This window comes from Manis javanica, chromosome 9 (genome assembly GCF_040802235.1).
Source record: "Manis javanica isolate MJ-LG chromosome 9, MJ_LKY, whole genome shotgun sequence".
Taxonomy (NCBI): Eukaryota; Metazoa; Chordata; class Mammalia; order Pholidota; family Manidae; genus Manis; species Manis javanica.
The window spans coordinates 78,827,447-78,852,325 of NC_133164.1; the positions used below are offsets into that span (position 1 = coordinate 78,827,447).

A 24,879-nucleotide genomic window follows, 5' to 3' on the forward strand; every position below is an offset into this window, starting at 1 on the left:
GAAATAGTATACTCAAAACCTTAGTCTTCCCTAGCCCCAGGCAAGAATTAGCCACAATCACCCAACAGGCACACCGAGGGCTGATTCCTTTAGGACTCAGAGAAGCACATGCACTGTGGTTTTCAGTGAGCAGAGATACCGTGGTCTCTGTTCAGTAGGCATTGCATGCATAATGCAATACATGTGATAACTCACAAAAGCAGCTAGCGCAGGCTCAGGGCAAAGGGGTCATTGTGATGCAGCAAAGGAAGGTAGAGAGAAGCAAAAAGAGAAAGATCCAGAAAGTTCTTCTGAGCAAAAGGGACTAATAATACCACATTTTTGCTGCTTTTGAAAATTGAGATACAAAAGAATTCAGATAATTATTGATTTCAAAAAAATTGTCAGTCATTGTTAAGCTAACTTTTCAATTTCTAGTCTTCTGGAATTCACTTTAACAATACTTTAAGCAATAATATCACTAGTCATTTTGATTAGCCAGTACATTCTTTTTGTCTTCTAAAAAGGAGTAAGGATTTTTGATTCCTCTAAATCCTGTCTCTAAGGCAACTTAGCATTTGGCACTTACAAGACCCACTCCCTCCATGCTGTAAGGTTAGCTATATCATGGAAAGGCCTGACGAAAAGGACCACAGGGAGGGCTCAGCACATCCCCCCAGTCTGTACCTCCTTTACACCTTCCCCATGCCCTACCCAGCTGATCCACCCTCCATGGCTGGGCTGATCTTCCGTACATTTTTTTCCTTACCTAAATCTCGTGAATGGCCAAAGGATAAATCTCCACTCCTTGGCATGGAGTGTAGGGTTGCCCAGTCTAGCTCATCTCCTTTGATTCTCCTTCCATTCTACATCTCTCTAACTATAACACTTCTCATTCCTAGATCAGACTAACTTACTCAGTCCCCTCTGCCTCTTTGGAGCTTATCTGTCTCATTCATTATTTATTCTCTGTCACATACTTAACGTTCCCTGCAACACTACCCCACTCCTCCACCCGTCTCCCACCCTCACAACGACATGCATCTCTTGGACCATATCCATCCATCAATATTCAGCTGCTTGGCTCCAGAGTTGCTCTTCTCTGAACTGTACTGACCGTGTGGCTCACAACATCATATACAAGGCCTCCTCTTCAGCCCACTGGGGCCAGTCCTCATCCCTGCAATAGGACCCCAGGTTATACGCTAGTCTCTCACATCTAGATCACTAACCCCTGAAGAAGAGAGCCCATAATGGACTTCTCTGCATCCCTGGGGCTTAGCACAGTGCTTGGAACCTAGTGAGCATTTAGTAACTGTGATCCTAACCACAACTCCATGAGATTAGGTTGTATTATCCTTGCTCTGGAAATACAAGGACCCTAAGGTTCATAGATGTTAAAGAAATCTGTAATGGTCACATTGTTAATCATTGAGAGAGTGGGATTTGATACTAGATTTAACTCTAAAGAGTATGTTCTTTATCATTCATGGGGCTCAATTAAAATTTAGGCCTACAATTTATTTGACACCAATGGTAATTATTTGAATATTAGAATAGTTTCCTCCTTAGAATATGCCAAAGGAGAAAAGAGTGATTCCGTCACTCTCAAGGATTTATGCATGACACCTGACACCCTTGTATTTTAGACCATAATGATCTTGATTAATTATTGATAGATTCAGGTAGTTTCTAATTAGGTCAGAGCAAAGCCTTGTTTAGCTATGGAAATTATACATCGATTTATAAAAGGCTAATTTAAATTGAAACTAATTTATAGTGTAGGATCTTTGGATCTTAAGGTAAACTTTGCCTTGTGAGATTTTACATTAGGGTTTTTTCTTTCTCAAAATAATATTGTCACTCCAGTAAGAAAATAAAATAAAGCCATAAACATTTTTGTGAATAAATAATAAAAATATTTGCAAATCACGAATTGCCTCCTCTGACACAGGATCAAATTCTTGGTCAAAACTATTCTGATTAAAATGATAATTTTTAGAATTTGGGGAATAAGTTCTAACATAATCATAATGATTGAATGAACATAAAATGGTACTTGAATCACAAATATCTGTTATGGGAGTGAAAGAAGAATCAGATTCCAAGGTAAACAGAGGATTAATATCCTTTTGTTTTATGGTTAAGTTTATTCAGCCGAGTTGGCAATAACCATAATTAGCTAATGATTCAGGGAAACACCTAATCTTTTTTTAAGGGAGAGTTTATTACCTATTTATAATATCAATTTCTAAAAACTTGCAAATGCATAAATAAATAAGTAGCCAGACACAGTCAATTTAAAAATGCAGTAGAGATATCAGAATTTATAAGGATTCTATTTATGACTTCATTGGTAGAGACAACTGTTAAATCCTTAATTTAATTTTCACGTAAAATGAGATTTTTTGTGATAATATGAGGCAAACAAAGGAAAAGTTAGAAATATGAGCAAGTGGAGAGAGAATAAAGCCAGTGAAGCCCACTAAAAGGACCTCAGAGTTAACCAGATAAAAACAGAGAGCCAGAAAGGACTCACAGAGTTAATGAGTTACTAACTGAAGTTCCAGAGTCCAGGAGCAACTTGGAATGTCTGAACATTCCACAGATAAAGAAAAGTATCTGAGGGCAGCCCATGTCTTCACTGTACCAAATAGATCATGCCATTATAAAATTTACTTAGCCTGCAAAAAAAGTTTATTCTTTAACTTAACCTATATGCTGTTTTTTCCTCTCCTTCCAGCTCCTTAATTGAATAACTTTGTAACCAGGTCAGTAGACAGACCTCTGAATCACAAATTAATCTATATAGACAAAGAATGCTGAGATCTGGACCAACACAGTCACATAAATAACCTTATTCTTAAGAAAAAACTTCAAAGGAGTTATGAATCACCTGTCTACATCATGGCTTATGCTGACCCCTACCCAAAAGGCCCTATAAAACTCTGGACCCTAAACCTTTAAGTACACCTCCTCTCTGTGGTTGCCCACACTCCCCTTTCTTCAAGTGTGTCACTTTCTCTGTTCTACTTCAGACAAGTAGGGAGGGGCTACTGAGAGCTCTGATTTGGGCTCACAAGTTCCCATCACCTGGGTGATCTGGACAGAACTGTAGCTATGTGATCATGCTCCTCATTACCTCCCAGAAAATCTCCTTTCTTTGCCTTTGGGAAGTTCTCAGAACATAATTTCACTCCACCAGTGCTCTGTGGCTCCCCAAAATCGTGGGGTCATTGGGACTTCTCATGCTGTGCAGATTCAAGTGGACACTGGACACCAGGTGGCACTGGCTTTAGGAGTTGGCCAGGTATATTTCCTGTGCCGAGCAGGAGTTCAATAAGCTTCCCTTTCTTCCCTCTGTTTTTCCTTCCTTTCTGCTTTTTTCAAGTAAACCTGCCTTTGCCTGCCTTGACTCTGGCCTGCTCCTCCCTTGGCCTGTATTCAAATAAAACCTTAACTCTGCTTCACTACTGTGTCTCTGTCTTTCAATTCTTTGTTGAGCCGGGGACAAGAGCCGAGGAGAACAAACTCAACCCCCGACACTCACATGGCATTTAGTACATGCAAAGTATGACTTAAAGTGTTTTAAAAAATATCTCCTCATTTAATCCTTACAAGAATCTTCTATGGTTGATCTCCTCAGAGGCTCCTGGCATGAAGGAGAAATGAATGGGATGTCCAAGCAGGTGGTGTTAACAGTAAAAATGTCTTTCCTTGGACTTGCAGATGGTAGAAAATCAAATGAATTTCTGCTGCTTTAAAAATTTTTCTTTTTAATTATCTGGTCCATAACATCAAACTTTCTAAACCATAATTAATTATATGCTAACTGTAATGTCTAATATAGTAAACTTCCTGAAACAAAATGCATGATTATCTTCTATCTTTCATTAATAATAATGATCTCTTTCCTTGCTTTTACTGTTCAAAGAGATCTGCTTCACTGTTCCCTTAGAGGTGGCAGTTTTCACAGACTCCCTGACACTCTAATGCTGAGTCCCTTTAACAAATACTCCTGGGTGATAACTATCTGGGGGCATGAGTGATGGCTGATGGCTAACAGGGAGAATAAATCTCACTTTCCAAACAGCTCCAATATCAAATCAAACTTTTTAGGAAGTATAACAGATTTTCTTAAAAGAAATACAATTGTTTTACTGACTATTTATTCTCAATGGAACGAAAACTTGTCCTTCACCTTAGTCTAAGAATAAAGCATGATTTTTCAAAGGACAGAACCTTGATTGAGAAAAAAATAGCAACCTTTAATACACCTTTAATTTCCTGTCTAATTTGTTACAAAATAATAGTTGATGAATAGTTTGAATAAATCAGGAAACGTTACAAGTTAGCAATGAGATTTTTAATATCTGTAGTTAACAAAGTAAGGTGAATCAGCATCAGGCAAAAATGGTAGAGAGGAATGAATGGAAATAGCATGCATTTGCAAAGTCTGCTACAATAATGAATTCATGGGAAAATAAATTTAATGGAAAATCTGGATAGATTATATAAAAATAAATTCCTGACTTGTACATGAAACCAAAGTTGTGCTATCATACAAGACTTTTTTTAAAAATCAAAAGTGTTTTAGATAAAATTTATGCTTGCCTTTTGCTAATAATAGAAAATATTCCTACCTCATTTGAAATCTTACTTGCACATTATTTTAAAAAGTAAGGCAAACTGTTTCTTCCCATGCCTTATGCCCTCAACTCTTCCCCATTTACAATGTAGGGAAGTTCTTATTTGCTTCAAGATTTTGGCCCTGTACTTAGCAACAGAAACCATTCACAAATTGCTTTTTAATTAGAACGGTTGAGGAAGTATTCAATAAGAGGGCAACCATGGTATAAGGCTTTACCAATGACAGTAAAAGCACAGAATTAAAATAACTGCTGATAACTTTATGAGAACCAAGTGGCTACTGTCAGTTAAAATTACATTTACACCTTTAGTCAGCAGTTTTAATGTTTTGGTTGTTGATGTGATTATGGCCCACCTCCCATCCTCATGGACAGACAATAGGTAAAGATGTTTTCCTCACTCAATAGTTTCTCCTGAAGGAATGAATCAACGAATGAGTACTTAAAATGGTAATCTTTCAACATGTCACTGAAATGAATACTAGAATATTCAATTCGTTACCATATTCAAGTACTGAGTTTTAGTTAAGAAGACATATAGCTCCAAAACCTTGATGAACAAATTATAGTAACAATGCCCAAAGAACAAAAATGGGAGTCATTTGAAAATGCTATCATCAAAGGTTCGAAATGTGACTGAGTCTCAAACTACAGAAAATTGATGTATAAAACATCACTAATGAGGAATATTGCACTCAGTAGATTATTTATATATATAGATCTATATACCTATAAGTCTGTCTACCTATCTATCTATCTATATATCAAAGAGTAAAATCACAGAGAGGAGTTTTGTTAGTGCAAGAAAAGTATACTTCATGTAAAACTCATTGTTTAGAGATGCTCCTTTACTGGCAAATTACAAGGATTTCCTCTGTTGGATTGTGTCTGCATGTAATAAACTATGGAGAGGAGAGAGAAAAATGAGATGATTCTAAATGAGTGGAAGGAACTTAAGCTTTTCCCTATCTTATTGATGAAAAAAAAATAGAATCCATGAACAGACATTAAAATTCTGCCCTACATGCTAGTTTACTGCCTGGAATGATGGAATTTGTGCTCTTCCTGGCCAATTCAGGATTTAAATAATTTTATGTGACAGAGCTGATGTACTGATCAATAAAAAGATAACAACAATCACTTACATTGAGAGTTTAGTGCAATTTCAAGAATCTGCATTAACCAACCTGAGTGTTTGTAGTGGAATCAATGCACAACAGCACCTTACTTGGTGAAATGCGTAAATGAAGAACGACTGAATTTTCAACACCAATGAATACGAATTAAAGAAAAATCTAATCAATTGAAAGAATGGGTTTTGGAAATTGCACAATGACAGTATTTTTGAACACATAATGCTGTGCAAAATCTAGGAGAGAAAACAGATGTTCACTTCCATTTCCCTTCTTTCTTCTAGTATTTATCTTATCCTTTAGGAAAAGCTTCCTTGTATTGCAGCTTGATTACATGTGCATTTTGCAAATTTCCAGATGTGTTCAAATGTTTTAATCTACATTATGGCTTTATATTTTAGGTCCTTATGATTCCCTAATCAGAGTTCTTATTACTCTAAACATTAAATGAAATTGAAAATTTTCAAATACCCCATTTAGTTTGAGAGTATTATAGAAATTTTTTCCAAACTAGTCTTTCTAGATATACAGGTCTTCCATGTACTCAACAGACAATAAGTCCCATTATGTTGTCCTGTAACACTGACTGCCGTGAAGAGAACATTCACTTTTCTGAAAAAAAAAAAAATCTTTTTGAAAGGTGAGGTTGAGACAATCTTCTCTCTCAAATTTCTGCCAATAAAATTCACACTTAAGACAAGCATCCTTCCAGGAAGGGCTGTATCTGAAGTGGATTTACCTGTAATGCTTATAGATAGTGTCCCATAGACTTGAGCTTGATTCTAGCATGGTGGATTTAGATGATGAACCTAGATAATAAATCTACTAATTTCAAGATGTTAACAGTGTAGAAGAAAGTATAAAAGAGGAAGAATGCAGTGACCTTGGCAAATTCAAGGAATGAGTTTAGCCAGTAAGAAGATGATGTTTAATCAAAGCACAGTGCTGCTGAGCTTGGAAAACAAGGCATCATAGCAACTCTGAAAGGCGGTGCAACATCAACTGAGATCTCAGCTGAGTTAGAGAGCTGGGCCTGTGATGCTAGCTATAAGTTTTGGACATTCTGACACATTGGAATCTGTGTTTTTGTAGACATAAGAATAAGAAGACTGAGGCTCTCTATAATTAGCTGACTAATAAGGCTCCAATGTCTCCAAAAACAACCAGAAACATTTAAAAGAAAAACAGTAACAAAATAATGCCTCAGGCAAGGGATATAATAGAAAATCTGAACAGTAGCTTGGAAATCTGAACAGAAGCTTAAAAAGTTAAGGGAAGGGGGACTGGGAATAGGTCTGATGTAGATCGCCCAAAGGAATATTATTTGAAAACTTAGACTTGGAAGGATCTATACAAAGACATGGATGGAAATCTGACTTGGAAGGGTTTGCAGGAAACATGCCATGAGAAGAGGAGTTTTTATATAGGCATAAGTTGAAAAAGGAGCACCTGGCTCTTTTGGAGAAATGGTTAGGATTTCAGCTTCCTTCATGTTGAGGGCACTGACAATGAGTGACCTCTACCCTTCCATTTTATCATGATGCTTCTGTAATAGAACACAGACTCCTGTCTTAATGGCCCATTATTGCTCAGTCTGGGCAACTGTAAGTTGGTCAGAAAGGATGATCAGAGCATCAGTTTTCATTTACTAACTCCAGCTTTCTGGAGTGAAAAAGATCTGACCCAGAGCCACAGCATATTTGGTTCCTGGGCAGCCATTTAATAAGAGTGTGCCTTGGGTCATTCAGAGTGCAACTGCACAGTACCACACACAAATCAACCCAAAAAGGACCTGGGGAGTGTCTGTGGCATCACTTTTCTAGCAGTTACAGTATCTTAAGTTTGGAATGGAGCTTTTACCTATTTCATAGCATTCGTACAAACTGCACTTATGAATGGCAATCCTATATCTCTCACATGCTACATGTTGAATAAGCCAACAGAGTCAACTAAAAATTGTATAATAAACTTTTATAGATTTTTGAAGTAAAAATTTCTGATTCCACCTTAATTTGGCTTCACTCTTAATGAATGCTATTGTTTTTACTCTGACTCTGTGGACTGAAACCTGCATATATCTTATCAGATAGAAGCCCAGCTGATCACCCTATGATCTTATTGTGCAAACATGACTAAATAGGACTAGGTTTCACAAGGTTAATGAAATAAAATTCCAGAAAAGGAACACAGGAACAAACCCTGCATAGCCTTAAATGTGAATACAAGTTTTTCCTTGAAGCATGCTATTCAAAGTAATGGGTTATTTTGAAGGGAATCTATTCTGATTGTACAAAATTTCTAAATCCCTCTGAAACAAGTCGAATTTTCATTTATATAGATTAATGAGCTTATGACAAGTTCATACTCAAGAGTTATTCAGACATTCCTTTGCTCTTTCCTAGGAAGAATAAATTTATTTTATTCATTCACTGTAAAAGTTACACTTTGTAATTTCTTAGCTATATAAATCATCATGGAATGAGAAATGGGGCCTACATTTCAGTAATAAACTTAAATCTGTTCATATAAAGACTTTACAGAGCTTTTTCCGATCATGTTTCTTTTAAAAAAGTAATTATACACCACATATTCAATTGAGAAATTAGCCAATCTACTAAAAGTTAAATGCCTTAAAACCCCAGCTAAACAAACAAACAAAAACAGAAAGGTCTTTTTAATAAATAGAACTTGAGATTAAAATGTCATCTGTCCTTGAGTAATGAAATTGCAGCAATTCAGAAACCCTCTTAACAGATGGGGGCTTTCGTTTCTTATCTTCAAAGAACAACCTACTTGCATCAGAATCAAACTCTTCCACTACACTTGCTCACCCCACATCAAAGCACTTTCCCTTTCTTCAGTCATTTCTTTTAATCAGAGCTAATACAGGTAGGGTTTGAAGCAAATCCCTAGAAAACATATTTGAGCAATTATTCAGTTTGATTATAGTTTTCATCTCTGGGGGCCAGCCCACCCTTCCTCTGCTTGGTACCTGACCGGTGCGCCTCGGCTGTGGGCAGGCTTCAGCAGGACTGTCACTGTATTGTCAGTTTGATTCAAAGGGGTCTCAAGTTCATATGCTGGCATGGAGGGCGCTGGGGAAAAAATGTGTAAGATGACACATTATTTCTAGTTCATCTTTTCAGTTTCCCATTTACTTTCATTTACCAAGAACATTAAAAGCACAGTGCACTAGTTTAAACTGCAGCTGTCAACTAACTATGAATAGCCTTTATGTATATACCCTACACAGAGTATCACTAATAACTGCTACAGCCAGTATATGTTGACACTTTGGTCTTGAGTTTAAGTTGGAAGAGAGCATGTGGGGCAGTTGTGAGAGGTTAGCGATATTCCTTGCTAAATGGGTGTAGTCAGTTTACAAAAATCTCATTGATCTGTATGCTTATAATTTGTGTACTTTTCTATAAGTATGCTCTTCTTAAAAAATTTTTACTTTAAATGCATATTTAAGAAATGATTACTAGGATCACAAAACTGAATTGAACTTCACAGTTCTTCCCTATAAGTCAAATTTTTTTGTGTGCCAAGATCCAGAGATGTAGACTGCTGGAGTGGGGAGGCTCTGAAATTAGTGACTATTGTGGGCTCTCAGGGAAAGCATGGCAGTAGAAAGGATTTGAAGTAGGAAAGGCTTGGGTTTGTTTGAGTTTTTGTTGTATCTCGTTTTAATCAGCATAAGAGCTTAGGCACATTCATTATCTCTGGAACTTCACTTTACTCATCCTTCAAAATAGGAGAAATTAACCTCTCGGGATATTCAAAGAGAAAATGGAAAAAGAGAGCCAGGCACATAAAATTCTACAAATGCCAGTTCCCTTCTCAATGTCAATCCTATTTCCAAGGCCATTTCCTGGCATTCTTTGTTTTCTAGATTGTTAACTCTTACTATGAGAAGATAGCAACATAGCTCTTCAATAATTCTGTCGTCCCCATGGACAAGAGAAATCATTTCATGAAGGTGCATGGTCTTTTAAGACCCACAGGTATAGGTACCTGATGAGCTGTTAGAGATCTTTTTTGCAAGTATAGTTTTTAAATCTCTTCTGTATAAAAAGCTTTTATGTAAAATACATGGGTTATATCTCAGTTCCATTTATTGGATTTTCTCAGCATTAAAAATTAACTCCAATTCTATTAAAAATTAACTCCAACTCATAACATAGAATTACGTTTTGTACAGAGAGTAATTCTCTATCAAAAGTTCATGAAAGTAAAAAATCAAGGCCCATAAACTAGAATTTTTTTGAAGTATAAAAATCAAATAGTTATTCTTGATGAGCCCACACAGGCTAACTAAAGTATCAACTGTCTTTGCTTTTGGGGAGAACTGTATAAATTTGGTAGACTAACAGTGGTCAGATTCATAGCAACCAGAATTTTAATCTAGTGAAAATGGTAAAAATGAATTAGGTTTTTTCTAAAAGAATATCCTCTTTAAGATAGTAATCTTTGAAATATGGCTTCCATAGGGGAAAATAACCAACCAAACAAAAAAGAGTGGGAGGTATGCACATTGGCATACATTTCCTCTTTAAACTTACATGATAGATCATATACACCAGATACCATCTTAATTTACATCCAGGGATAAACTCACTTGATCAGGATCAGAGAGAAAATACATGGAAAATTATAACTAGAACCATATATTTTGATTCTTGATTCCAAGTCTAGCGGTCTTTCTACTCACTGTTCTGTATAACTTATGCCATTTTCCTAAAGATCCAAAGACCTTATCCTCTTCTTATTCCAATACCCTATATTGTTCTTATAACTAATGCTTTATATCAAATATCAAATGTATATTAAAATTCAAGTCAACTTTATGATCATAAATAAAATCTTAGACAGTGAAAAATTTTCCCTTAAGTTATAACTGCTTGAAAACAAAATTCTAAACTTCCCTCCCTCTGAATCTAGAACGCTTATGGTGTACTCTAGTTGTATTTCCCTTCCTTCCATTTTAAATAAAGCCTTTTACAAAGCTGGTAATGGAGGGCAAGGGATACACAAATCAGGGTAAATATTATTTAGCTAATCCTGACTAAGAGTTGCCTCCTTTACCCATCTCCTGCTCATCTATCCCCAACCAAAAGAGTCAAAGACAAAACTCAAATAATTCCCTACTTATACCTAAAGGGGAAAAAATGGAGGAAGAAAATGCTCATGGAATTGTGTTTATTACCAGATGGCAACTCCATTTCCTCTAGTCTGAAGCACAAAGACATTTTCTACACAGTTGCACATGCCCAGAAATACTTCCCAAATTCTGTCTTTTGTTGGATGGCATAATTGAGTCTCTACAAGCAGAACACTGGAGCCTTAAGTGCCTGGTACTGCCCTTTCATCATTGTGTCTGTCCAGGATGTGAAACTACGAATGATGAAGTTCCCAAGGAAGGCTGAACCTTCTGGAAGCGGACTCCACATAATGCCATCTATCTGTTGAGCACTCAGTCATTCACAGCTCGTTACAGAGATTTTTCCAACACTGCTGCTGTGGTAACTTGGGACAGCAAAGAGGACAAGAGGACAGAACAGAACCTTCTGCTCATGTCCAAGTCCTCCAGTGCAAACAGTTAAAACAGTGGCTACTCGCTAACATAGGAAGACCTTAAGCTCCCAAATTATAAATATTTGTAGTATTTCATTTAATTTCATGGTCTCATTTTTAGACATTCAAAACTATTAATTTGAATACAATGTTTTAGTTTGGGTGAGTCTTATGTACTTGACAATGCGAATGAAAAGGTACAAAAAGGCAACTTCTGAAGACATAACTCACGGATGTACAATACCTGATATTTTGGTGGTGAACTGATTTGTTGCCGGAGGTCCAAAACCTTTAGCTGTGCTAGCTCGGATGGTAAAGGAGTATGTGGTGCCCGGATATAGTCCAAAAAAGAGAAAATGGGTTTCATTTCCCAGTTTTGAAACTCTTCCACTTTGATTGGATAAATCTATCTCTGGGTCAAAGGAACTGACTGCTTTGTAGGTGATCTGCAAGAGAATAAGAATGTGATAAATATATCTGGAGCAGATGGACCAAGATTGCGTCTTTATCCAATAAAACCCCCTGATGTTTGCACTGTCAGACACTCTATGACAAGCTCTGCTACTCAGACTCTTCAAATCCTGGATCCAGTGAAGGGGCGCAGGAACTCAGCCAAAACTGTCATGAGTTATTACTTTTATAGACAGAGGAACTGAAAGCTAGTAGATTAGAACATAAAGGATGAGTTCAGGTTTAAACTAGCACCTTAAAATTGTTTGCTTTCAAAATGTCATTTTGGAAAACTACATTACAGTTGGCTTAAAACAAAGTAACAAAATGTACAACTAGCTTTAACAGATAAGAGTCTTACAAGGGGTAAGACTCATCTCTCATCCGCTGGCCATAATTTGATTTAGTACTGAATGGGATTATTGTCTCCTATGAACAAGGACACTTTTAAGTCTTTTCATCAATGTGGCCAAAGATATCTGCTCCCAAAATAAATCGTAGATCCATGTTAATAGCTCTCAATGCTATGACTGGTGCTCACAATAGGTCATATTTATTTCTTTCCTTTAGAGCAATGCTGTCCAACAGAACTTTCTGTCAGGATCCTAGGAGCTACCATTTCAGACAGTGCGACTCTAGAAGCTTTCCTGATGTTTGCCACATAACAGGTGTCCAAAGCATGCTGGATGAGTCTGGAATGTGTAAAAACAAATGTAACATAGGTGTCTTTAAATGTTGCCCTCAAATGATTTTTTAAAGAACTTCACTATAAGTAGTTCATCAACTATTCACGAACATGCATTTTAGTGATGATTACTAATTTCTACTGGTTGTAATGACATAATTTTTAAATGTGGCATATTCAAAAGTTTTAAATTGCAAAACTGAGCAATTTTCTTGCTTTTAAACAGGTAAACTTACTTATAATTTATGTGCATGAACACTAACACTGTTATTATATGAAGTGATAATTGACATTCTTCTTATATTCATACCATGTCATTATAATTAAGGAGACCTCTCTGAAAGAATATGTAGATTGAATCAACTAGGCTTTGGCAAAAAATGTTTGCTGTATATAATAATCACTGCAGTGCATACCACTCTCAGTGCTGGGCGGCATATCTGCTTTTAAGCCTCTAGCAGAGTTCTTCCCTCACGAGGTTACTCTGAGTCGGGCCTAGACCATGTCTACAATGCAGCTGCTCTAGCAGGGACATCAATGGGGTTACCACTGTGAGCTCAGTTGCTTACTTGGGCCTTCATTCTGATAATCATTAGGGAAAAGGGTAGTTCAGAGAAGAAGATAGATGGAAGCTACGACAGCACAGTTTATTTCCTAAACTTTGTTTATTCATTCACCCCTTTGAAACATATTTATTGTAAGCCTTTTAAGTACCAAGCATGGTGCTCTGAGCTGGGATGTCCTATGGTGATTCAGGAGGACACAACAATCTGGTGGAGGGGGAGAGAAACAATTCAGCAATTATGATACTATAATTAGTAAAGACTAGCACTGCCCACCAGGGTTAGGTTAATTGTGTACATTTTATTGCCTCTAAAAACTTTAATGGGACACAAATGTATATGGGGCAAAGTCTAAACTCCCCAGAGCCGGATATGATGACATTACCCTGACTTCTGTCCTGGCCAGGGGATAAGTCACTGCACGGTGGATGCGTACTGGGCCTTTCTGATGCAGCTGTCGCTCATGCACTTCGCCTGCCTGGAATGTGACAGGGCTATCACTGTCCCGTTTTCTCTACCTACTCAGATTCCTTCATTCCGTTCAAACACTGACTGATTGAACACTGACACTCTGCGAGGGAACTGTAGTCAGCATGCAGACACAGACCCTGCCCACAGGGAGCTAAGAATCTGGATTTCTGGGGAGACATAAAATAAGCAGATTGATCATTTGAAGACACGAAGTTCCACAGAAGAAACACACAGGGTGCAAAGATAAGGAATACTGTGGGGAGAGAGGGTGGTGTGCACAGCCGTGTAGCATGCTGAGAAAGGCTCCACTGAGAAGGTGATGGTTAACTTGAGGAGATTTGAACTTTGTGGAGGAGCCAGCCATGCTGGCAGTCTGGAGAAGAAAGGCAGGAGCTAAAGCCGTGAAGCAGGAGTTAGGGACAGAGACATGACTTGTGTATCTGTGCCAGCAAGCCAGGTGAGTGTGGCCTCTGAAGACGTGGGGAGGAGCTCCACCATGCAGCTCTCTGTACCCTGAGAGTAGAAGCATGGATGCACACAACAGGGAGCCTCTGAACATTTTTGAGTCTGAAAATAAAATGATTTGATTTCCCTTATGAAAAGATCACCTCGGCTGCCAGGTGGGATTTGATTTCATGGAAAGAGAATACAGGTAGTGGGGAGACCACTAGGAGCTGCCACAGAGATGGTGAGGAAAGCCTGTCCCACTGGGGGAGGATGTAGTGGCTCGGCCTTAGCTCAGGGCAGTGAAGAGAGCAATAAATGAAGAGAACTGGCAAATGCTGAAGGCAGAATGGACAGAAAACTCAGTGATGGATTGGAAGTGGGAGCAAGATGAGGGCATCAAGGATATGTGCCACGTTTTGGGCTTGAGCGAAAATGGCCCCACTTATTGAAATGGGATGGACTGAATGAGGAGAAATTAGCAGTTGGATTGTGGACATATCAAGCTTGCAAGGCTGATGACAGTCAAGAGGACGTGTCATGTATGATGGGAAATAAGGTCCAGGCTGGTGATAGGGACTTGGGGGTGACCAAAGTTGAAATACTAGGTTTAGGAATAGATGAGGTCACTGGGGGAGGACGTAAAGGGCTACATTGATATTTAATAAATGTGAAGGAAGAAAAGCCAATAAAAGAGCCAGAAAAGTGGGAAAAAAGCCAGCAGAGTTATCAGAGAGATCAAAAGGGAAAAAATAGTGTTTTAAGAAGGAAGTGCTTTCCAATTTGCTACTAAGAGTTCAGGTGAGTTGGAACAAAAAAGTGTCCATTCACATGTCAAGCCAGCGTCCCATTTTACTTGTCCAGAAAGCATCCCCAAATCTGGCCTAACAATCACTGGATCAGCTGAATGCCTGTTGCTGTGACTGTGTTCATCTGATTCATTTGGCAATGAATCATGGAGTGTGGTTAAAAACTATTTGTTGTCTTAAATCATGATTTAAATATGCCAAAGGAATTAGAATTTTCCACATACTGTATCGTCTTCCTGAGGAGTGACAGATGTCTTCTTCTTCTTTCTGTTCCCACTGTGATCAGTAAATATTTGGCAGTCAGTATTTACTTTCATAAAAAGGCTCCTGGGGAGAGCAGGTGTGCGTCTGTGTTCACATAAACGCTCACATAGGCAAGTAGGATGTTGCTCCACCGGAATGATTATAAAGCAAAGCAAGTGCTTTATCCAAGCAGGGATTTGCCACCCCACTGGAGGTGTGGGGTTTGTGCTCGCCTCTAGCCATGGTGATGCAAGATAAGATAGACTGGAGGTTCCTAATAATCTTTCAGCCACAGACCTTTGATAATCTGTTGAAATTAATAGATCTTCTCACCTCCACCTACAAAACACACTGATTCATGCACTGCTCAGAATGATGAGTCCTTTTCTGCCCCTCTAACAACTCCCTAACAAAGAGATACATTGTGTATATGTGAACACAAAATGTCAGAACATTCAGGGATCCCCCTCACACCCATCCAGAGTCCTGGGAGTTTGAACACTAGGAATTTTAAAAAGTTCCTTCAGAATAGGGTCAGTCTGACTTTACAATTCCACTTGCCTGTAAACATGCTCAGTAAACATCTGCTCACCTGTGTAGTAAGTCTAAAGGGCACCAAATCGTACCTCCATGCTCAAACCCAAATGTCACGTTCCTTTTGGTATTTATTTTTTCATTTGTTCATTCAATAAATGTTTATTAAGTGCCAGGCTGTGAAGAAGCAGCAGGAAACTTCCAGAAAGGAAGCTGTATCACTGGCAGAGGGCCAAGGGTGTTAAAATTCCTCTGTAAAGAACACCGAGGGTTCTGTGCAGGATTTGGTAATTTTATGGGATGGCCCAAAGTGAAGTGAACTGCCATCCAAACAGCATACATGGGGGTTAGATGGGGGTGAGATGGAGTCAACTGCTGCCTACAGTGGATTTCTGACTTGGATGTAAGTGCCTGAAATATTCCAAAACTATCTTCCCCTACCCTACTTAAAGTCTCAAATTCATAGAGAACCACAGTGGAATCACACAGTCTTTGACCAGAAGGGGAATCAAAATCTCCTAGGGAGTGTGGAGTGATTGCAATTCTAGCCAGCATTAAATATAGTCCTTCACTGGAAGTCCAAGCAATCAAAGAAATGGATAACCAAATGTGATTTCAGGGCAGGAAAGAACCAACAGTACTTTAGGGAAAAGTACAATATTTGCGTTAAATATTGAAAGATGACACAGAAATGCTATGGGCAGAGAATGCAGGAGAGCACTTCAGGAAGAAGGAAGGATGTGAGCAAAAGCAGCATGTTGTGACGGTTTAGGAGGTCCTTGGAAGAAAGAAAATTCCATGCATTTGGCTTATTAAATTTCAAGAGAAAAATAATCGATGATAGAGTAATAAATATAAATTCGGATTAGATCATGGAAGGCCTTGATATTGAAATCAAAGTTCTTAACATGGCCCCTAAATTCTACTTCTTTCTACACTATTTCTATCAGCCAACAGTGATTAATTGAGCCCATTTATCCAGCCTCGGGAATTTGAGGTGTCTTCAAGTCTTGATTTGCTAATGCCCTACTCAGTCGAAAAGTCTTAGACTGTTTTACTTCACTATGTGCCCAAGCAACACCATACTTTGTACTCTAAACATTAAATTGATTTGCATTTGGTAATTGTTTCATTCTTCTATAGTCAGCTGCTGATAAGACTGTTACTTCTAGAGAAAGGACAGAATATTTCCTATGTGTGTCTTCTTCCAATACTTTACAGATACTAAATGTTTAAAAAACAAAAGCTTGTTGATGTGTTACTCCATGACCAGGAGTCTGGAGTTTACTTCCTGGGCAATCATGATTATATAGAGTTAGTGAGTTACAATGAAAATATTTGGACATATAGCCCCGAATATTTGGGAGTATTAGTAACTGATAAACTTTCAGAAATAGGCTTCATATGCAGTGTTCAAATTTTGATAGATACTACCAAGTTGCTTACATAAAGGGGTTGCAAAATATATGTTCCCATCAATTCAACAGTCTATGTACACAACCTCCCCACATCACCATTTAACACTTGAGATTATACAAACTTAAATTTTTTATAGCACTTGTTCTATTTCATTTCTTAATCATTATTCAGTTGAGTAGGTCTCTTTTCATATGCTGACATGCCATTTAGATTTTTTTCTGAGTGGCTACCTTTTATTTTTTGTCAACTGTTTTCTAACGGGGAATTTTGTCTATTTCTTACCAATCTGTATCAAGTCTGTATGCTACAGTCTTTTGACTGCTATAAGTGTTCAAAATAATTTCCCCAAGTCTTCTGTTTGTATTTAGACTTACCTCATATCTTTCAACATTCAGAAATTAAAAAATTTTATATAACCAAATCCATATTTTAAAAAGTGACTTCTGTGTTTTATGTCAAGCTGAGAAACATATATCACAAAAATGTCTTCCTTATTTTTCTTACAGTGTCCTGATAGTTTAATTTTTGTGTTTAGATTATGAATATCTTTGGTATTTATTTTTATATGATGTGAGATAGGTGTCTTATATGGTATATTATTCTTGTAATAAAGTTTGAGGTTTGGGAACATTTATTAAATTTTATCTATAGTCATACCTGAACTTGCACTATAATTTCTACATTGTAAAATTTTGGAAGGATATGTATCTAGTTGTGAACAATCATTACCTCTGAAAAGTGAGGTTGGGAGGCAAGGACATTTTATTTTGAATACTTTCATGCTTAAAATATTCTTTCAGAGAGCAATGTACACTTACAATTGGATAAAATAAAAAAATTGATAGCTGTTGAGGAAGGGCGTAACTAACAGGCTGGGTTTGGGGAAGAAGAATCCAATAAAATTAAATGGCTGATCAGGAGGAAAGGGGGTGAGGAGGGTGGGAGCTGGAAGGGGGGGAAACAAAGAGGAAAGGACAGCTTGAGAAGGCTGAAGTCAGAGATACAGAGCAGAGAGAAAGACTCAGACCAGAAGGACACCTTCATGCTGTAAACTGCCAGAACTCTTGGCCAGAAAGGACAGGTAACATTTCCAATCATTCCTGGTTTGGTACACTTTAAGATCATAATAGGTAAAAGGGTGGACTTGAAAATAGTCTGAACCTATAGCTTCTACACCTATACCATTCAATCTGTTTTTTTTCTTCTTTCCTTCAAAAACTATCCAAGTGTGCTCCTTGCCCTGGAGAAACACCTGTATTGTTTATTACTAAGCTTCTTCCCAACTATGATAATTTACCATGCCTTCCACTTCTTACCTAAGCTCAAAGGTGTTTCCGTGACCAAACATGCTGTTTCTAAGATCCCTGCCTCCACTTGGGAAAGTGTTCTATTTCATCAGCATGATGTCTGTTTCAGGAGACTATAGTCCTCCAGAGTAGGGACCACATCTGATTTTGTCCTCCGCTCCAGAAGAAGCCATGCCTATCACAGACTGGCACGGGCTTGGTGAACCACAGCTGTGTGTCTTAGCTAAAGACCTCCCTCCTCAAACCCCACTAAGGCATACAACCCTGGAACTCCCTCCTGCCTAGTTGCAGAAAACATGGGGAAAAGAGACAGAAAGATTTGTTGGTCAGAAAATATACTGAATCACATAAGCCCAATTCACACATTTGACATTTTCCTGAGAAAAATGAACCACCCAGCTCTGCTTACCTATATCTGATTTTAAAACCCTGATTCATGACACATTCATGCATCCCCATTGTAGTAGTATTTAGAATGGCATTCAACTGGGAGATTCTGGCTGCTGAAGGCAGAGAGAGATTAATGGGTTCTTCTTTAGAATTATTATTCTTATTGTTCTCATGTTAAAATTACTTATTACACAAAGATATATGTTCAGTGGGATCAGCAAGAAAGAATCCGGCTATTATTTTTGTCTGTGTAGATATCAAACATGTGTCATTTAAGACAGGTGGATTTATTTCTTGTAATTTAGCATTGATTTCAAAAACTGTATCTTTTCTAGTAAAATATTCTGTTATTCTTAGGTAAGAGTCTCCAAAACTGAGAGTGGAAAATGGTCAGGGGGCCAAAAAATCAACTAACAGATTCTGATCACTGAGAGAAATAAAACATGAACTTTTTTGATTTGATTATACAACTTAGATCTAAAGCTGAGCCATGGATTTTCATAACACCTGATTCTTTTACAATGAAGCAGACACTGAACAACATTCACAACCTAACATGAAAATAAACCTTTTTCTTTCATCTTACTTTGTTTAGCTTTCAATTAAAAACTTTTTTTGCATTTCAATACCAATTTTCAAAAGGTATAAAGAAACATAACTGTGAGGCCAGTTGGGTCAGGGACTGGGTTTACTAGTGATTAATGTCTGACAGCTAATCTGCTCAGGCTTTTGTCAGTAGTTCTGAAAGGTATTCAAGCAGAGGTTCCATAGGAGGAAGTGCTGCAATTTTTAGAAACCAAACAACATATAATTTTGTTGAATTTGCATTCCAATAAATACTAGCTTTAAAAAAATGCACCTGCTTCTTTCTGTGACAATAGGCATAGTGAAATGATGCTCATGCAGACGTGATGATGACTGTCACCCCGATATTGGTATTGTTTCTTTCCTTTAACAATTCATCAAATTTTCCTCTGTTATCTATCATTCAACCATTTGATGTGCCTCAGTAGACAAAACTATGTCACATAAGTCTAAAGGATGTTTTGCTAATAAGAAACCAAAAGACATTATTCATTCTATTGTTATGCCTGAGACAGTATCTATTGACTTTGCTAATTGAATAATCAGTGTTATTCTATAATTCAGTAGTAAAACAGTTTATAGCTAGCAAGAATAGGACTCTGTGGTTGCCTCCTAATCAATGTATACTACAAAATATTTATTGTTTGTCATAAAGGTGATTTTTAAATCAAACAAATTAGTTTGATTAGTTTGATTAGTCTTTACATATAATAATATATAATATAGAAATATCCAAATCACTATAAGTATATATCCTGAAATCATACAAAATTCACAAACTTAGTGTTTTTATTTTTGCTTCTATTCAGTAACTATTGTAATTATCAAAGGCATTGAACTTCTTAAAAGACATGATGCCCTATGCATTTTTAAATACTAGATAGTCTAGCTATCTTAGAAACTATTAAAAAATATTAAATTACTAACAAATGTATATAGTACCTCATATAAAGTGATGACACCATAGGTTTGAATTGGTTCTCGCCACTGAAGAAATATCTTCTCCTCAAAGGTACTTCCTTGGATGGATTCAGTAGGAACAGCACCTGGCACTTGAAGGGGGAAAAAATCAATAGATATTTGAGTAAATACCTGCCCTCCAATTTTCTAGACTCAATAGGTTTTTAACTTTCCACTGAGCCACAAGATTTTAATAGTACATAGGTACATTGTTATCTTTTAAAAATTTGAAATTTAAAACCATTCTGATTAGATGGCCCTCATAAAGAATTTCATCACCTTTTAAAATAAGTTTGAATTAATTAGACAAAGCTCAGTCATCTTTTAAATGAATTTTTCATTCTTCAAAAATAAGTACAGAAGAATATAGAGCCATGAGAATTTCCACACGTTGTTTGTGGGAGTGTAAACTGGTACAGCTGCATTGAAAAATAATTTGTAGTATTTAGTAAAGTTAAAGAGGCACATTTCATATGACACAATAATCCCATCTCCAGATATAATCTTTGCACATATGTAACAGGAGACATATACTAGGATGTCAACATATTTTTGAGAAGAATAACAAATTGGAGACAAACCAAATGGCTTAATAAATTATTTTATATTCACATAATAAAATACAAAAAAATATTGACAATATATACATTACCATGGATGGATTTTATAGCCATAATATTGAGTGACAAAAGCATGTGAAAGAAGGATACGAATCACATGTTGTATGGATACCTAATATATATATATACTAAAATATACACAAAATATTTTTTTAAATGTGATGTAGATAAAATTATACACTTTAAAGATTATTTTACTTTATTTATTTATTATATAAAAGATTTAGGGAAGTTTGATGCCTATTTTTAAAAACTTAAAGTATGTAACACACCTTTTCATTAGTTTTCAGGAAAATCTAATTGACATAAGGGAAGATGGAATTTTACTTGCCAATTTCCTATGAAATAGCATCTAATATTATTTTTAAATGTTGTTTACCTCATTGTTTAAATTCAGCCTTTGAGTATACATATATTAAATACAACTTAGTATATTAGTGTAGCTATCCTATTTATAATAAACCAGTATATCTGTAGTACTTATACATGGATTTAGTAGTACATGATCATGTTTTTTGGTGACGGTGTGAGTAACCAAAATGTGGATGGAGAGGACTCAAATTTCTTAAACCTTACTGAAAAGTTACAGTATCAAGACAGTGTGGTACTGGCATAAGGATAGACAAACTGAGCACTGGAGTCAAACTGAGAATAGAGAAATAAGTCCTCACATTTGCAGTCAATTGATTTTCACTAAGGGTGCCAGGAAAATTCAATGGGGAGACAATAATACTTTTCAACAAATGGTGCTGGTACAATTAGATATCCACATGCAAAAGAATGAAGTTGGACTCCTACATCATACCATACATAAAAATTAGATCAAAATATATTAAAGAGCTAAATGTATGAGCTAAACGTACAAAACTCTTAGAAGAAAACATAGGTGTGACTCTTCATGAACTTGGATTAGGCAACAGTTTCTTAGAAATGACACCAAAAGCAAAAGCAACAAAGAGAATACAGGTAAGTGGTATATAACCAAAATGAGAAACTGGGTTTCAAAGGGCACCATCAAGAAAGTGAAAAGACAACACACACAATGTGACACAGTTTTTACAGTGTATATATATAGCAAGAAACATGTGCCTAAAATACATTTAACTTTAAAGTCTAGTAAGAAAAGAAACAATTCAATTAAAAATGGGCAAAGAATCTGTATAAACAGCTCTCCAAAAAAAGATATACAAATGGAGAACGACCACATGGAAAAATGCTCGATATCATTAGCCAGCAAGAAAATGCAAATCAAAACCACAATAAGACACATCTTCACACCTATGGGGATGGCTGTAATTCAGACAGATCATAACAAGTATTAGTGAGAATGTGGGGAAATTGGAACCTTCAATCACTGCTGGAGGGAATGTAAAATCATACATCTATTTTGAAAACAGTCTGGCAGTTCTTCAAATGGTGAAACATAGCTAACATTGTCATATGACCTACCAATTCCTCTTCTAGGTATATACCCAAGAAAAGTGAAAATGTATGTTACTCATAAACTTTTACATGAATATTAGTAGCAGCATTATTCATAATAGCCCTAAAGTGTTCATCAGCTCATGAATGGATAACATATCTCAATAAAGTTTAAAAAAGGAGAAATATTTTAGATTGTGGGAGGATGTGAATAGTCATTTGAAGGTTGGTAAGAGCTTCACAGGATAGAAAGACTTTAGAATTTTAAAAGGACTCATAGGTAGTATAAATGTTTTCAGTTGTGGGCTACTTAGAGGTGGATGTAGGATATTTATAATTAGTCTGCATGGAGCTAAGTATAGTTTGGAAGAAAAAAAATACCGATTCATATGAGAGGTGTGGTTCTGATTTAAGACTTCCTAGTAATTAAACTTTGCATTTTAGGCAATTTACTGACTGTCCTTGGGTTTCAGTTGCTGCATTTCTAAAATGAGAAGTTAAATTAAGTTGGTTTGGTCCAAACTCTAAATAATTATAAATATGAAAATAGTTGTTTGTCTTAGGTTGAAGGGTTGATGTGAAATTACATGGAAGAAAAGATAAATAAGGTATTTAAGAAGTTACAACATTGGTGAATTCTAAGAAAATTTGGGCTCTAGCATCTACGACCAAAATATGCTCAGAAGTTGAACTAATATGGGCCATGCCAGAGGAAACTCTACCATGTCTCTTCCTCTTCACTTTGAAAGGGTTTATTAAGCATCATCATCAGTTTTTTCACAGTATCACGATAAATAGGCTCTATTATTTTGAGGTGATATGTCGTAGAAAAGATTTATTAACCTATGTGAAAATGTAAAGAAGTTATAAGCTTAGAAAAAAATAAATCTTTGATTTCATCCAATTAGTATACATGACAGTAAAATAAAATGGGAGACAGTCAAAATTATGTTGAACAGAGGACATTTTAAAAAGATAAACTTGTTAAAAATATCCTGGAGACTCCAATTGATAGTATTGTGGGAAAGCTAACAGGAAAACCTAAATGGGATTCACATACTTTCTTTTTTAGATCAGGAAAAGATAAATTAAAATAAAATACAAGAGATAATTAAATTACAGAGCATTGTACCTCATAGGAACTTAGACCTGTTTCTAGACGTTCTAGGAATTCAAATTTGGGATAGATAGTCTTAATATCAGTCTTAATATCTAAGTTTGTGGATTGAACCCTATTCTGTCTACTGATACTCTTAACAGTAATACAAAGATAAATTTTTTCACACACTTTCTGTGTGTGAAATAAACAATATATCAATAAAAATATTATACTGCAATAAAACTCACAATGTCAATAAATTGTGGCCTCTGTTAATGGTAGATACATAAAGTGAACCCACCATTCTTTCTCTTCAAACTCAATATTATTTGATATTTATTCTATTTTTTGTCTCTCCTTTCTTTGTCTTTTTTGAAGTCTTTTCTGTTGTTCTTATTGTTAGGAAATATAATTTGAAATAAGTTTTTTAATTAAGTGGATGCCACTGTGCCATGTAACTATAGATTTTTATTTGGAAATAATTCATGCCTTGACTTTTATGACTAGGAAGATAATTTAAACAAACAAAGAAATAACTTATTCTAATCCTATCTTTTGACAGAACTTAACAGACTTCCTACCTTAATGTCAGTTCTCAATTTGAAACCCAAAAGTGGTGAGTGGGTTCATACTTTAGTGAGAGAGATATGCTCCTCTCTAGAAATGACTGCATTTGATCTCCCTTTCTCATTGTTAAAATGAGTTAAATGATTATCAACAAACTTTTCTGTTTTGCTTAAAGACTAATAGATTATGTTTGTGTGTTTATTACCTACTCAATTTCATGTCTGTTGCTAAGACAAAAATGATAGTCTTCTCCCAAGTAGTATCCAGTTAATGAGAGAACAAAGAAGACTTTCAAGGAGTTCCCTTGAATTGTTACACCTATAATAATGATCACTTACTAAAGCTCATCTATGCAATGTAAAATCTCTTCTCACCCTAATATGCCTGCAAAGTTTTATTATTCTCACTTCTCAGATGAGGAAATTAAGCCCAGAGATTTAAAGATGTTATCAAGTGCAAATAAACTCAGAAGGATGAGAGTAATATGAGCTTTAAGAGTTGGACACAGCTTTAGGAAGGACTTGAAACTTGAGAACTTTGGAGGATAGCAGAGAAGATGGATGGAGAGGCAGCCAAGTGAAAAGGCATGTGGCAGAGGGTAACAGACAATAAGGGGTAGCCCCAGAATGTAAAGGTGTGGCATACAGGACAGATGATGAGATTGCAGAGTGAACTGCCGTGGAGGACAGGTTACTAGTTCTAAAGTATGAGCCAAAATACAGAGGACCTTGAAAATCAAGATCTGGATAGAGAGTCACTGAAGCTCTAGGGGAGAGAGCAGCATGATGCAGATGTGATCTAGGGATTTAGTGAGCAAGTGGGGGTGGGGCATTAGACTGGGAAAAGCTGGCACCGCAAAGAAAGGTTGCAAACTTACTACAGGAATGTCAGCATCAAATAATAAGGATCTGGATATAAGCAGGGTAAGATAAAAGGAAAAGGACAATCTAATATTTTAGAAGTAGAAACAACA

At 36.5% G+C, this 24,879-nt stretch overlaps 1 protein-coding gene across 9 annotated transcripts in view; it reads right to left on the reverse strand.

Moving 5' to 3' along the window:
• The window catches only part of PTPRM (protein tyrosine phosphatase receptor type M), an 857,076-nt gene that overhangs the window by 273,169 nt on the left and 559,028 nt on the right, over positions 1-24,879 (reverse strand). For all 9 annotated transcript variants that reach the window (XM_037008365.2, XM_073212814.1, XM_073212816.1 and 6 more), the window contains 3 exons: positions 20,181-20,290; positions 11,583-11,784; positions 8,754-8,856 (listed from right to left, as the gene is read on the reverse strand). In XM_037008365.2, coding sequence (XP_036864260.2) covers positions 8,754-8,856; positions 11,583-11,784; positions 20,181-20,290 — 415 coding nt within the window. The remainder of the gene's footprint in view (positions 1-8,753; positions 8,857-11,582; positions 11,785-20,180; positions 20,291-24,879) is intronic.